This window comes from Gavia stellata, chromosome 26 (assembly GCF_030936135.1).
Source record: "Gavia stellata isolate bGavSte3 chromosome 26, bGavSte3.hap2, whole genome shotgun sequence".
Classification (NCBI taxonomy): Eukaryota; Metazoa; Chordata; class Aves; order Gaviiformes; family Gaviidae; genus Gavia; species Gavia stellata.
Genome location: NC_082619.1, coordinates 2,235,153 through 2,249,877, shown reverse-complemented (window position 1 = coordinate 2,249,877; position 14,725 = coordinate 2,235,153). Strand labels below are relative to the sequence as shown.

At 43.6% G+C, this 14,725-nt stretch overlaps 1 protein-coding gene across 2 annotated transcripts; it reads left to right on the top strand.

Moving 5' to 3' along the window:
• Positions 1-518: 518 nt before the first annotated feature.
• Positions 519-13,549, top strand: BCO2 (beta-carotene oxygenase 2). 2 transcript variants are annotated; one of them, XM_059829676.1, is made up of 12 exons: positions 519-707; positions 1,806-2,025; positions 3,509-3,637; positions 5,582-5,684; positions 6,881-7,009; positions 7,153-7,313; positions 7,631-7,798; positions 10,307-10,444; positions 11,147-11,308; positions 11,957-11,959; positions 12,368-12,478; positions 12,859-13,549. In XM_059829676.1, the coding sequence occupies exons 1-12, from the start codon at positions 586-588 to the stop codon at positions 12,970-12,972; spliced, it is 1,560 nt and encodes a 519-aa protein (XP_059685659.1). In that variant the 5' UTR covers positions 519-585; the 3' UTR covers positions 12,973-13,549. The 2 variants fall into 2 exon arrangements, with proteins under 2 accessions (XP_059685659.1, XP_059685658.1); XM_059829675.1 differs by lacking the exon at positions 11,957-11,959 and having other exon boundaries at positions 11,147-11,329.
• Positions 13,550-14,725: the final 1,176 nt, after the last annotated feature.

Sequence of the window (14,725 nt, the reverse complement as noted above, 5' to 3'; positions counted from 1 at the left end):
TTCTTTCACTTTCTTCAGCAGACTGCTTGTCAAAAATCACTGGGAAATTGTTTTTAGGGCTCCCCTCAACACTACTGTGTATCATCCCAACTTGGAACAGATTCCTTTTTGCAACCTTGTAAGTTCTTGTAATAAAAATCCATATGTTACTTGCTCTCAGTTACTTATTGAAATAAAATTCAACTATAAGCTTCTTTAATTAAAAGAAAAGTTCTCTTCTTTACTATCATCACGTATTTTATTACCTCCTTTGGACTGCAGAACAGGTGTCTCTAATGAATTAACTACAGTAGAGTTAAATCCACTGGATTTTCAGGTCCCTGTGGATGAATGGGGTACTATGGGAACACGGCTTTAGTTTGAATATCCACTACAGCTTGGTGGCTTGCAGAATGCTGAATGCTATTCTCCTAGACATCCAAAGTCAAGCTCTAGCAATTGTCTGTTTATTCAAGTGAAAATCTTAGTTACCTGCTTTTTGTTCTCACTGCTTTCTTTGCAGGTTTAAAGAATTTCCTGCCCAGCCCATCAAAAGAGCAAATCACTTGCCACAGCCCCAAGGGTTTGCAATGCATCTCACCCTTAATGCAGACTGTAAAGGAGACCCCTCAGCCCATCCCAGCGAAGATCAAAGGACATATTCCCAAATGGATTAATGGCAACCTTTTGAGGAATGGTCCTGGGAAGTTTGAGTTTGGTGAGGAGAAGTAAGTCCAGGTTTGGTGAGTTTGTGAAATGATTCTGGCCTGAGCTCTGCCTAAACCTAAAGGGGACCCACCTGAATGTCTCACCACTCTTTGGAGCACCTTGTAGTTTCTTTTTAAGTAAGGCAAGGAAGAAATGCTTATGTTATCATTCTTTTAAGAACAGTTGCTCCCTCATCTAGAAACTCCCAGTGGGCTCTGTGAAAATAGGAGCACGGTTAACTTACCTAAGGTTGGAGAAGCTGAGTCACAGAGAGGCTGTGCCCTACTCAGCATAATATAATGAGGGAACAGAGCCAGGGATTAAAACATCCACATTCCTAGTCCTTTGTCATTAACAAAAATCCATCCCATGAGCACTCTGAAATCCGGGGCAGGATTTGTAAAGTAGATTGCACTAAATTGTGTGAGTTGCTTTAGAAGCAAATCCATCTCATTTTAAAAATAATGTATTAAAATATTTCAAGAAGGCAACTACCGCCTTCGGCTTGGAATCTGCCATTCGAACTAATTGACAAACCTAGTTCTTCCTCCAACAAAGCTGATGGCAGTGACTGGCCAAAGGTGATCATCTTATCATATTTCCAGGGATAGATCATAAGGTTTTCTCAAAGTCTCAGAGATCTCATTTTGGAGAGAATAGCATCCTGCAAACAGCTAAGAGCTAAAGGCTCCTTCTTGTGTGGTTGGGCTTTCAGTAATAATTTCTATTCTTATTGTACAGTAAAGCATAATTTTTATTCCCTATGCAGAAGTCTGCAGAGTGATTGGTTTACCAGTATAGATTATTTCCCCCAAAAGCTTATACATAGCATTTTCAGAAGTCTCTGAGGTCCACTTTCAAAAGTAGCATAGGGAGTCCAAATCTCACTGAAAGTCAGCATCTAACCTCAGGTCCCACAGCTGCAAATACACTTGATTTGCTTCACTCAATTCAAATGTTTTCGCAGACTCACCACAAGGCTATATGTGTTTAAGTGTTCATGGGATCTGCACATTAGCTTTTTACGAACAATAATAAACCTAAAGGCAAGAGGGAACAGTATAGGAGAACATCATATAGTGCCCAACTCTTGTTCTCTTATTTATCTCCTCCTGAAGATTTAACCATTGGTTTGATGGCATGGCCCTGTTGCATCAATTCCAGTTGGAGAACGGCACAGTGACATACCGGAGCAAGTTTCTGCAGAGCAGTTCCTACCTGACTAACAGCCAGCACAACCGCATCGTGGTCTCAGAATTTGGGACGCTGGCAATGCCAGACCCGTGCAAGAGTGTCTTTGGGCGCTTCGTGTCACGCTTTGAGATGCCACGTAAGAGGGTTTCTAAGAAATAAGAAATGTTCTGAGATTTTCTTGGGGAGCTTGTGGTTAGGTTTAAAGGGAGATGTGAGGAAGTCTGGTAGGTGTATTCTGAGACCATGTTTTTCTTGGAAGATGACGTCTTGGAACAACAACAAAAAAAGCAAGTTGATGTCAGACTTAGCTGGAAGAGGCACATTCAGTTTAATGTTTTAGTGCCACTTGAGCTCACTCCATTCCAGAGTTTGTTGCAAATTTCCAACAGAAAACTTTCCCCAAAGAACACCCTGTGCAGTCCTGATAATGACCATTACAGTCTGACATTCCACCTGAGAGACAGCTTTGCCCTTAAAACACCTTGCCTTGCTAAGCTTGTAGGATAAGTGGGCTAATCCTTCCCTTCCTGTACTAAGGTGCAGGAGATGATATGAGTAGGGTGAGAGACAGTATTGTGCAGGAACAGAAGTACCATTACCTGTAGGATTCTGTGTACATCAGGAAAAGAAATAGGTTTACATGCAAGCAAAGTACTTTCCACTAATACGAGAACAGACCTAAAGTTCGCAACTTGTTGCTCATGTGTGTGACCATCTTCTGCTTCTTATCTTCCCTGAGGAGATGGATCCTGTTCTGCCATGTCATCTGTTCTATTCAAAGGTGCTCATACCTTCACTCTTTGGTCTGCCTAGCTCCCTAACTCCCCACGCCACCCCAGCTCTCTCAGTAAATTTCGGAACTATCTACATCCCCCATCTTCTCTTTCAAGCTCCAGCAGTTTGTTCCTGCACACCCTTGCCTGTTTGACTCTTTACACACATGTAGGCTATTCCTCACTACAAGAAGGCCTGTCCCCCAGGCTTTTCCTGTACCAACTTCAGGCTCTGTGTTCACTGCACACATAATGTTCCAATTGGGGGAATTGTGTTTTCCTCAGCTCTTCTCAGCCACCTGGCTAGTGAGTCGCAGCTCCCCTAGGAATAGCAAGAACAGCTCTGGCTGTTGTGTGAGTGTAGCTCTCAAACAGCATCTCCCTGACTCAGTTTTAAAGAGAAAGAGAATAGGGAAGAGGAAGCATACCCTGTCCCAGCCCTGTCTCACAAATAGTGTCCCTGCCCTCCCCTCAGCCCAAGTTGTAGCTTTAAGTCTTGCCTCTGTTGTTTCCAATGCTGTGAATCAAACATGACACTCTTTGTATGGCTGTCAGAGGAGAGGACTTTGGCTAGGGAGGAAAGGGAGGTATATGAAGAAGTGAGAGTCAGAAACAAAGTGCATATGGAAGTATGAAGATTATCTTGGCTTCACTGCAGTGATTGCCAGAAGAACCAGTCCTTTTATCCTGAACTCACCTGTGCAGACAGTTTCCTGACTGCCTTTGTAGATTAGTGAGATATTTCTAATCAATCACAGAGGGATTAGTGTCATTGCAAATGGGTTTATTTGTTTAAACATGTCTAACTTGCTGTAATGTGATGTGAGCTTAAACAGAGCTGTGTACAACTCCAGGATTTCATTTCAGAACCAAGTGACAATGCCAGTGTGAACTACGTTGTGTATAAAGGAGACTATTATGTCAGCAATGAGAACATCTTCATGTACAAAGTGGACCCGGAAACGCTTGAAACGAAGGAAAAGGTGTGGGCAGGTGGGATAAAGGGGTTAGCTTATGGTACAGGAGAGTCACTCCTTGCTGTTTCTAAAAGCAGATTCTAAAAGAAATTATCAGTGTGGCTCTGGGCCATAGCCATAAGCATCTCTTCATGGTGTGCTCAAGTCTCTGAAAAATCTGCTTAGCAGTAAGGCAGCTCTCATGAGTGAAGATTCAGTCACTGCCCACTGTAGCAAGCAAGGGGAGAGACAGATGTAGACTCACTTCCGTTTGGGTACAGCTGACGTTCTTCCAGCGCACTCACTACTTGTCTGGACTTGTCTGTACCTACCAGTGTGTGAAGAATCAACGTGCATACAGGAAGAAGTTAACATCACTGATCTCAGATCTGTATTCTTGCCCTGTCTCTTCATTCTTCCTATCTGTTCCCTTTATCTCCTTCTTACACCCCCAGCTTTAAGCACTCCAAAACAGCCCTGCAAAGTCTCGACTAAAACCTCTGTCGCAAATGGGTGATGAAGTCAATGTAAAGTCAAGTCAAAATTCAGATGCCACTTTATTTTCTCCCGTGCTAGCAAATGAACAAAAAGTCAGAGTAGAAGTCTTGCCATATGTTCTGTGCATCATCTCACAGGAGTGTGGCTGCATTTGAGGGAAGAATATGACTTGTGAAACGACAGTATAAGCTATATGTCCCCCTGCCTGCACCCTTAGAGGGGATTTGGGTATTTGCTGGGCTGAACAACTGTGCGAAGGACTGAGGAAGGATTCTGCCATTCCTGAGTCAGTATTAACTACTGCACCTGTATGTTACCACGGACTATTTAATACCACAAAATACCAGGCTCAGCACACCCTCAGATCTCGAGGGAGGCATTCCAGGAGACCCTTCCCTCCCTACAGGATCAGTTGTGAGTCATGAAGAAACTCTGTTTATGAAGTATAGCATGCTACTTGCATATTGAAATTGAGAGTTTGACAATTTGCTATTTTATCTGTTTTGTAAACCATAATGCAGTGATGAAAAGATGCGTGGGTATTTTTCGTTTGAATGTTCAGCTCTGTTGAGCCATCTTGTAATTAAAAAAAAATTCCCCTTAAGCTGCTTTTTAGATGCAGACCAGTATTTTTTGGCTAAGTGAAGAAATGGAAGGGATGATTTCACATTTAAACTCTCTGATTTGAGATGCCTTAAAAGGACATGGTTTTCTAAGCTTGTGGTGCTGTGGCACTCTTTTCTACTGGGGCCTTCCAAAGGGTCTCAGGTTGGATACTTGAAAGCCATTTTTTTAAACTTTTGGAAAAGAAGCATATCCTCCCTGCTTTAATGTTTCAATGCATGGATTGATCTTTCTCCAACTTTTTCCTTCAGACTTTCTTCCCAACACATCCCCTCCGCTGTCTGAGCCTAAACCATACCCTAACTCAGGAACTAGGAGTATATGTTAACACTACTCACAACTGTACCTTTGCCCTGACTGTTCCTTCTAGCTGTAGACAGGGAAGCTAAACTGTTTTTTCTGTGAGGAGAGTGAACACTGACTATCAATTAGCTATGGGTGCTTTCCAAAAACTTGGTGATTTTTTGGGGCAGTGACTGTCTTCACACATGTGGAGTAACCACTGTCTGTGGTTATTCTGGGGGCCTAGCTAAAATGCTGATATGGGCAACATTTCCACTGTGTCAGCACTTCCTGCCATTAGTAATGCTCATGTCTCCCAGAGAAATGGCTGGTGCTGTTAGTCCCATTTTACTGGTAGGACTAACACAGAGAGAAACATTGTTAATTTTCAAGGATTTCAGGAAGATTGCTGGCAAAATGAAGGGTTAAGTCCAGATCCCACATTAGGTTGTAATCGTCAAGCTATTCTTCCTCAGGCTTTCACGAAACCAACATTTAGAAAGACTGTTGCTTGCTACAGAGCAACAGGAAGCTTCTATCCTGACTTAAAATCTTTGGCATTTGCAGGTAGACTGGAGCAAATTTGTTGCAGTGAATGGGGCCACTGCTCATCCTCATTATGAGTCTGATGGGACAACATACAACATGGGCAATTCCTACGGGAAACATGGTAAGACTGGGCATGACCACGTCTGGCTTGTGGGCAGGGTGTACAGGCTGCTTCTTGTTGCTGCTTTAAGGAGCAGTTGTTGAAGAAACTTCAGTGTCTAAAGAGACCTTGAAATTGCTGTTTATCTTTGTGTCAAAATGATGGCAAACCAGATTAGTTCTTCTTTCAGGGTGTCAGTCTGTCCCATAAAAATGGCTTCTCTCAGCAATTAGTTTCAGATGCTCTGGACTTTGTCCTGTGTATATCCCCTCTTCTTCTCCCAAGCTTTGATGAAAAACAGGAGAATGATTTTTAAAGTCCCATCCAGCGTTGAAGCCTCATACAAAGAATTTGGCATATTAGCCACACATTTTCCACTTAAACCAATCGGCTTTTGATAAGGACCATAAGGGTTTATACAGGAGAGAAGGTGGAATTTATTACAGTGACCTGGCTATCTTAGAGCAAAGCTGAATTTTCTGGGATATTTTTCTTTTTCCCAAAACCATGAGCATTACATCTAGTTGGGATCTAGTTATGTCGACATGGCTGCTCCAAGCTAGCGTTCACCGTTAGTTACATGAAAGCCTTCTTTTTCAGGTGCCTGAGGCCTGTGAAAAGAACCACTGCCCTTTATTATGATACCTCAGGCTGGTTCCAGTTCACTGAACAGTTGCCCGGTTTTGATAATTTTTCATTCTTGCTGTTTTCATTTCCTTTTGTCCTTAGCAATTTCGAGCTTTGCAGCACATGCCGTTTTCAGCTGGAGAGACCAAACTATAGATTATTATTCACATGTGCCATTCTTTCCTGACCATATGCGCAGATTTATTAAATGAGTGTCATGTCATCCCCAAGGCTCAAAGTTTTCATTTCCTTTGATACACGAGCTACGAACTTGGTTTTCTTCCTGGTTGTGTTATTATAGGATACACTAAGCTAACATGGAACACATGGCAGACAGTAAAATTAGATGGCAGTCTACAAGACTGAGAAGATCCTTCTAACTTCCTTTCAAGCTTCTTTTTTTTGGTATGTAATCCTCTGTTGATTGTTTTATTGACTTGAGAACTGGCTTTTTGTTTTCTCCTCAGTTTAGCTATGACCTTGGCTCCTAGTATTCTAGGAAAACAGAAAGGAAAAGAGCCTGACTTTGGCTTCGTGAATGTGGACAGTCTCACATCTCAGTGGTGTTGAACACCCTTTCTCCTTTCCAGGGTCTAGGTATAATATAATTCAGGTCCCTCCACAAAAGTCAAACTGTAGTGACACGTTAGAGGGAGCGAAGGTGCTGTGCTCCATTGCTCCGATGGATAAGATGAAACCCTCCTACTATCACAGCTTTGGTAAGAATGCTTTCTATCTCAAACTCTGTGGATTTAGCCTACTGTGAGGCAGAAAGGGCTGTTCACTGCCCTCTGCCCCTGAGATTTTTTTATCGTCTCATTTGCCTAATACTTGGATGATATCTCCTGCCTTCTCTTTTCAGGAATGAGTGAAAACTACATAATTTTCATTGAGCAACCCATCAAACTGAATCTGTTGCAGATTATCACTTCCAAACTCCGTGGGGAAGCCATTTCTGAAGGGATAAGCTGGGAGCCTCAGTACAATACTTGCTTCCATGTGGTGAATAAGCACACTGGGGAGGTAGGTGGATCGCAGGGGCTGAAATGCAGATCCCAAGTACTATGTAGTACAAAAAGGTCAGTCATAGCCTGGAGATGATGCTACAGGGATGGAGTCATGACAGAAAGGGGCCTATCCTGGGCTGCTTTACATTTTGGCTTTTCTTCATCTGGTTTTGCCTACTTACTGGCTTAAAGCAGCCATTCTGTAGTAACACAAGGGCACAAGACAAATACTGACGAATGAGTGGAGAATTAAATGGGGGAGAGAAGAGAAAACTCTGAGGTGTGGCTAGGATCTTTAGAGAGGAAATTTAGCCTCTCTTATGGTCACTGTAGGTGCTGCCAGGGCAGTGGTACAGTAAGCCCTTTGCTACTTTCCATCAAATCAATGCCTTTGAAGATCATGGCTGCGTGGTCCTTGATCTGTGCTGCCAGGATGATGGAACAACTCTGGCTACTTACAAACTTCAGAATCTGCGGAAGAGTGGGGAAGGTCTAGATCAGGTAAGATCTCTGTATTTGTGTTGCATAGAATCTGATGGGGCCCCATGCTGGTTGAGTTACTTTTCTGAAGTAAGGTTCACGTTAGTACAATGGAGAACACTATGGGGGAACCACAAAGTGGAGGATGTGAACTGGGGAAAGGAACCACGACTATATGGAAAAACTAAAATGATGATCTATTGATCTGTTGGTATTTTTCTTCCTTTTAAATCTCTTAATAATCTCCATGGAGCGTTTCCTTGAAACTTTTAAAATTGGTGTGTGACACAGATCTCCGTCAGCCTAGCAGAATGTACTTCTGTTTTAAAATCTCGTTTTTAATGATACTAATTTTCTATATCCCTGTGTAATAAATTTTTCCCCCAAGAAAGTATGCAAAATAAGTTTTTGCATGACTTTTAAAGGGCAAAAGAAAAAGAAACCCTGTTGTTTAAAGGCATTACTTCAGAAAACCAGCCTTTATTATGTAAATCACAAACATCACAGAAACCCCTACTTTGTTCCTCACATTCACCTCACAACAGCACGTACTCATAAATCATTTATTATGTCCAGCTCTGCCAAAAGCACCATTTAAAGCCATGTAAGAGGCATTATTTTGCAAAGGTCATACATTGGAAAAGTGGGGGTGCTTTCAGTTTCTTGTACTGCAGCTGTGTTTATTGGAAACCCACTATATTGTGGGTGAAGGGCAGGCATTTCTACAACATGTTCAGGCAAATCTGAGTTTCCTTTGTCTGTGTTCTGAGCTGACTAGAAGCAAGTCAGTTCTGATCTGAAAAGTGTACAGTTGTGTCCCCATAGGATCATTTTGTTCTGCTTTCCTTTGTTGTTTTTTTTGCAAAGATGTAGTGAACGTTAATTCAAGTACAGCATAGTGTTAATATGACCGTTTGCTTTGCAAACTGCTTCCAGCTTTTGTTCAGCCTTCTCTGAGCACAAGAAGAGCTATAATTTGATCTGTCTGAAGGTGTCCTTATGTCAACATTAGGCATGTGTTTCCAACACCCACGTTCTTTAACGGACAAGTAGCATAGTCATTAAACTGTAGATGCACACATGAGTGCAAGTAATTTCAGAACAGAATCTTAAATTTACGCTGCACCGAAAGACTAAGGCATGCCTGAGCATGATTTTTCTGTTTTCCCCGATTCATGCTCAGTGCTTTTGCTTGCTGGCTAAACCATATTTTGTCTGGTAGAGTTCGTCAACCAATCAGTTTACTGTGGCTACATAAGACATAAAATCTTTGAAAACAGGGTTTCAGGATTAACACATATGATTAAAGCAAAGTTTCACATTGAACTGGTGAGTTACAGATTGAAGTAACTGAAAAACACCAAAACAGGGTCCTTGCCACCTATTTTATTTAGAAGGCTTAATATTTTGAAGTGTTATGGGTTCTAAACTTGACTTGAACAGGATTTCAGTGGCAATGGTGGAATTATTCCTCTCATGCAACCCGCTGAATGTCTGCCACGCTGGGGGCTGCTAGTTTGCTCTCCCTTTTGCTCCCCAAGTAAATCCACCACTACCCTAGACTTTTCAAACATGAAGTCCATGTGTACCTGAGAACGGAAGAGGAAAACCACGCAGGCTAACTTGAGGCATTGAACTGAGGTACAGTAGTCTCCTTCTGCTCGGCTTATCATCCAGGGGAGAGGGATGCTCCTCCAGAGACTCATGTAGAGCATTTAGTCAGGTATTTCCAGTCATTGTCTGGACAGGGCCCTCCTTCCATTAATTTAACAGAGAGTCAACATTTACCCTCTGAGATCAACAGCAAGCAGTATAGTCGGTGTCCGTATCATGCTGTGATCCCACAAAGATCTGAGACAGTCTACAACCAAGCAGTTTTTCTTCTGAAGCTTTGTAACCGCATGCCGCTTATATACTTACAAAGTTTGTCTTCCATGCATGGTTCATATTATTTAAAATAATGTGGAAGTTTCTCAGTGCTTTGTTCAGCCTCAGGCTTCCAAAGTGGGACTGCCACTGATCGCCAATAGAGCTGTAGAGGGTGGCTTTCCAGAAGAGGTATCCCTTCTGCTTGCTCAGTGCTACAGAAGTCCCGTTTTCTCTAATGCCCCTATTAGCTTATGATCTTGGTTGGGCAAGAAGGGCCTAAGTCACACGGTCAGTAGGGCATATATGTGGACAGGCTGTAAAAGGATCAATGTAAGTCTGTTCTAACTGAATAAAATATAGTGCAGCATATGTCCCAGTGCTGGATTTGGAGGATAACTGAGTGATTTGCATACCCAACTCAGCATTAATTACTGTGAAAGCAATGCTGACCCATTTAATTTGTTGTCTTTCTGTTTTCTACTGTAAAATACTGGAACAAGCAGAGCCCTTACCAGAACTTGGTAAAACACACAATAGAAAGAAGAAGATTTCAGGGGTGGGAGGAATGTCTAAAACTTCAGAATTGTTCCCAAAAAGGCCACTTAGCCCAAAATGCCACTCGACTCTCTCCAGCACCATAACTTTCTGTCTCTGTAATAGATTTATGACTCAATATCCCGAGCTTTCCCGCGTCGCTTTGTTCTCCCACTGAATGTGAATTCAGACACACCTGTGGGGAAGAATCTGAACCCACTGTCTTATACATTGGCAAGGGCTGTCAAAGATGCAGATGGCAAGGTATGTATTAAAGACTTACATAACTGCATTTATGGCTGTGGTGAGATTGCCTGCAACAGTTATCATGCTGTGCTATTATCTTCTCAGATCTTGTCCACCAAGCAAGCAAGCAAGGTTTGGTCATTACTAAGATGGGACTTAGTGTTTTAGTACAAAAACTACCACGTTGCCTTAAATGAGAGAGCAAAGCCAGACTGGGACTTACCAAAAATGCTCAAGTGGATGATAAGCCTTTACGATAATTGGCCAAACATCAGCTTCTGCACTGACAAAATCCTCTATGCTTTCACCTGGGTAAAGGCTTCTAGCTCTGAACAGCCCTACAGAGTGGGCATTCAGTGGTATAGAACACGTGTTGTCCACTATGAGTGGAGTCATCTCTGTATGTACTTTGTACATCAGACTGCTGAGTGCCGGCCCTGGGATTTTCTGAGCTAGGAGTGCAGGAATACATGGACTTACTCCTGTTTTTCACATTAGACTGATCCTTGAAGTTTCCAAGGTCTGTGATGATGAGTCAGTTCTTTGGGTGAAACAGATAAGGGAGATGGAATTGGTGCTTCCACCTGCCTCAGTGCAATGTCAGGCTCATCTTTAAACATTACTTCTCCACAATAGTTGTGCAGTGGGTTGGTGGGACCAGTCAGGTCTTCTGCCCAGTCAAAGCTAAACTGACACTTGTGTAATGCATACTTCTTCTAGGTCTGGTGCACACATGAAAATCTCCACCCTGAGGCCTTTGAAAAGGTTGGGGGCTTGGAGTTCCCCCAGATCAACTACTCTCGGTACAACGGTAGGAAGTACCGTTACTTCTACGGATGTGGTTTTCGGCATTTGGTTGGAGATTCCTTGATCAAGGTTGATGTGGAGACCAAGAATTTCAAGGTGAGGTGAAGTGAGAATATCTTTTTTAGCAATGGGAGTCATTCCACTGAACTGGCCTTGAAGATATGTCATTTACTAGGCTCTTTACTCTTTAGGGGTTTTCGTTCAAATGGGTCTGAGATGAGATTCCTAATTTCATCTCTCACCTAGCACCTTATGAATGGGGCACACTTAACCAAACAGGAGAGGATATCACTCCAGGTTCCTAGATAGATGACAGAACAGAAAGGGCTGGATAAAGTATGCATGTGTCTTCTAGGCCAAAGAAAAGTCATCTCTTGCCAGATGGTACAGAAAATATCCAAGTAGCATAGGCAGTTGGAGATAAACTGCCAAAGTATTTACGACTTGGGCAAGAAACAAGGTTTAGGATATCTCCAACTGCAAACACAAGCTGGGATTTTTCCCGTGTTTCCCTTAAGCAGGGAATAATGATCCCCAAAGTGTTAAACGCTTATTAATCAGAGACTTTTCTGGAGGCTAGAGAGAGTTAGGAATCCTCAGACAGAGATGCCCATTTTAATTGTTCTGCTCCAGAGACTTATTTTGCAGTTGAGTGCCTTCCTTCAGCACAGCCTTGGGGTGCTATCGCTCTGCCTGCAGTAGGAGCAGCAGCAATGCCCTCAGGTGGTGATAGTGATAGATCGCTCTGCTGGCATGGCACTTCCCTCTCCACAGTGCCTGGGTACAACATGGTCTTTCTGCACTAGAGTGGCGTGATGGTGGCTGTGCTGACTAGGATGGTAGTGTTTTCTGAGCTTGTAGCTTATACCTGTGCCAGTGCAAACTGTTGGATGAAATGAGTAATAGGAGCCCCTTTCACTGCCTGTTTGCATGATGCCTGGCACAATGGGCATGCTGGCACCACCATACTACTGGAACCAAAAGAATTAATTAAAAGGTTGAACTATAGGTTTCTTGGAGCACAGAGTATGCCTGGGTATCTTTGTGGGGAGCACTCCAACTTTCAACTCCGCTGACTGTAGTAGACAAGTATTAATGAAATGAAACACATCCATATGTTACTGTGCTTGCTAGATTTGGCAGGAGGATGGATCCTACCCATCAGAGCCTGTGTTCGTGCCAGTGCCTAATGCCATGGCAGAAGACAGTGGAGTCATCTTGTCTGTTGTGGTCTCCCCCACTGAGGTAACTTATTGCTACTGGTTTGTCAAAGTTACATAGTATCACACATACTTTCTAAACCACAAAACTGAATTTGAGGCTCTCTGGCAGATAGTTGAAGCACCACGCTCCCCAAGGTGTGTGCCTCTGCAACTGCCAAGCACAGCCAGGCAAACTTCAAGTAGGAGTGTGCCTTGGAATGTCAGTGTTCCTTGAGTGGCATCCGTGACTACCAGTGCTCCTAGCCAACCATCTTACAGGTTTAATCTATATGGTCTGGTTGTACCTGACTATATGGCCTGGTTGTACATTTGGGCTCCCGTATGGGCGACAGATGTAGTGGGTTGGACAGTGGAATGAAGTTCAGCCTTGGCATTCATTCTGGCTTTCTTTTCATCCTGCAGAACCAAAATGCTTTCCTGCTTGTCTTGGATGCAGAGACCTTCAGGGAATTGGGGCGAGCAGAAGTTGCAGTGCAAATACCTTATGGATTCCACGGCATCTTTACTTCCCACTGACTGAAGACCTTGTCACCTTCTGTCACTCAGGACCAGATCAGGCTCAGAAAGAAACCTCTGCTTTCTTTTACCTCCCATCTTTGCATTATGCCCTGGATCAAGGAACTGCTTTTTCTCTATCATGACCTCTGAGTTACTGCTGTATTCCTAACAATATATAGCAAAGGGTCTGAGGAAGGCAGAAGCCCCTTCTCTCAAACAGCTCACTGCTTTATCTGAATTTTCTGACTATCTTGATAGACCAGTTAGCAGCAGTTCACAAAGGCTGCCATGTATAAGGCTTGCAAGGGAGAAAATGGAAACTAAGATGACCATTAGCTTCCCTTGGTAGTAAAGCGCTCTGAAGGGAAGAGAGTATCACTGCTTAGGGCAGTGACTTTGGCTGAAATGTGTAAAGCAGAAGAGAGGAGTAAAACCAACTAGTAACATGTAGACCCAATGAAGGGATGTAATTTCACCCCCATTGCAAAAAGATTGCCTTCAGTGAACCCTAGAAAGTAGATGCAAACACTCACAGAAGCTGTGCTTATAATGCTTTTCTCTGTACACTAGCAGTGCCCTCAAATAAAACCTTGTGAAGTTTCTTCTTTCCTTTCCCTGCCCTCACCAGCCCCATGGCCAACTTTGTGCTGTGCCACAAGAGGCTAGAGCTGCAACCCTGACACACACCTTATTATGTTACATGGTCTTGTAGACATGCATGACACATCTCCACCATGCTCCTGCTTAAACAGCATAGCTGGATACAGCTCTGATGGCTAACGTGTCCTGCCTTTCTCCTAACTCAATCAGTATGAAACATGTAGAACTCCATTGTGGCCTTGATATCCCTTTGCTCTTAAGTTGAGCAGATCAAACTCAAAACACTCTCTCATATGCTTGCTTCCTAATCCAGGCTGCTTCAGCTCCCTTGTGCCCTAGGGTTTGAAGGAAAGCCACGCTTCCTATTTGCAAACTTGCTTTGCTTTTTATTTTTTTGACTCCTGATGTTCTGGAGGTGAGCCCAGTCAGAACACAGCCAAATCAGACCTGACTCACTCTACCCAAACAACCCAGCTTTATCTCCTCTCTGACCTTTCTTCACCCTCCTTACAGGTCTTGGGGAAAGACAGGGGAGAGAAACGAGGGTTATAGACCACGGCTGCAGCACTGTGGGAAGGCAGAAGGAGAGGCTCATGCCAAAGCTAATCTCACAAAGTCGCTAGATGGCAAACGCCTCCCGTTGCTGGTGCTCCAGCCCTGCCACCCGGCTGCCTCCTCCACTGCAGCCGGCCCCGCGCTGTCACTTGCCATGTCAGCCGGTGCAATTGCCCTCCTGCAGCCTGTCACCCACGGCGAGGGGGGGGGAACCCCCAGCGAGGTCACAGCCTCAGGACTGGAAGCTGAATGATGCTAAGGAAGTGCTTAATGACGGCAGGTGGAGTTTTGTTGTCTTTAAACTTTTTTTTCTTGCTGAGGTGGGAAGGGGAAAGGCAGGTCAGAGGTTCACGTGCAAGCCTGTGTTAACTGCAACCAGCCAGAGCACCCAAGGCAGCGCTGCAGGTAATAGTGCAGGGGAAAAAGATGTCCTGCAGTGCAAAGCCCATGCTGCGTTTATAAAGCTGTACTTCAACAGTGCAATCCTAGCCCCTGCCCGTGTTGTGTGCACACAGGCTGTACTCCACTACCTTAAGAACTGTTTTTTCTTCTAGTGCTGTTATACAGAACTTGGAGATCTGGCCCTGACGCTTGGAGTTTTCCCGCTCTGACAAAC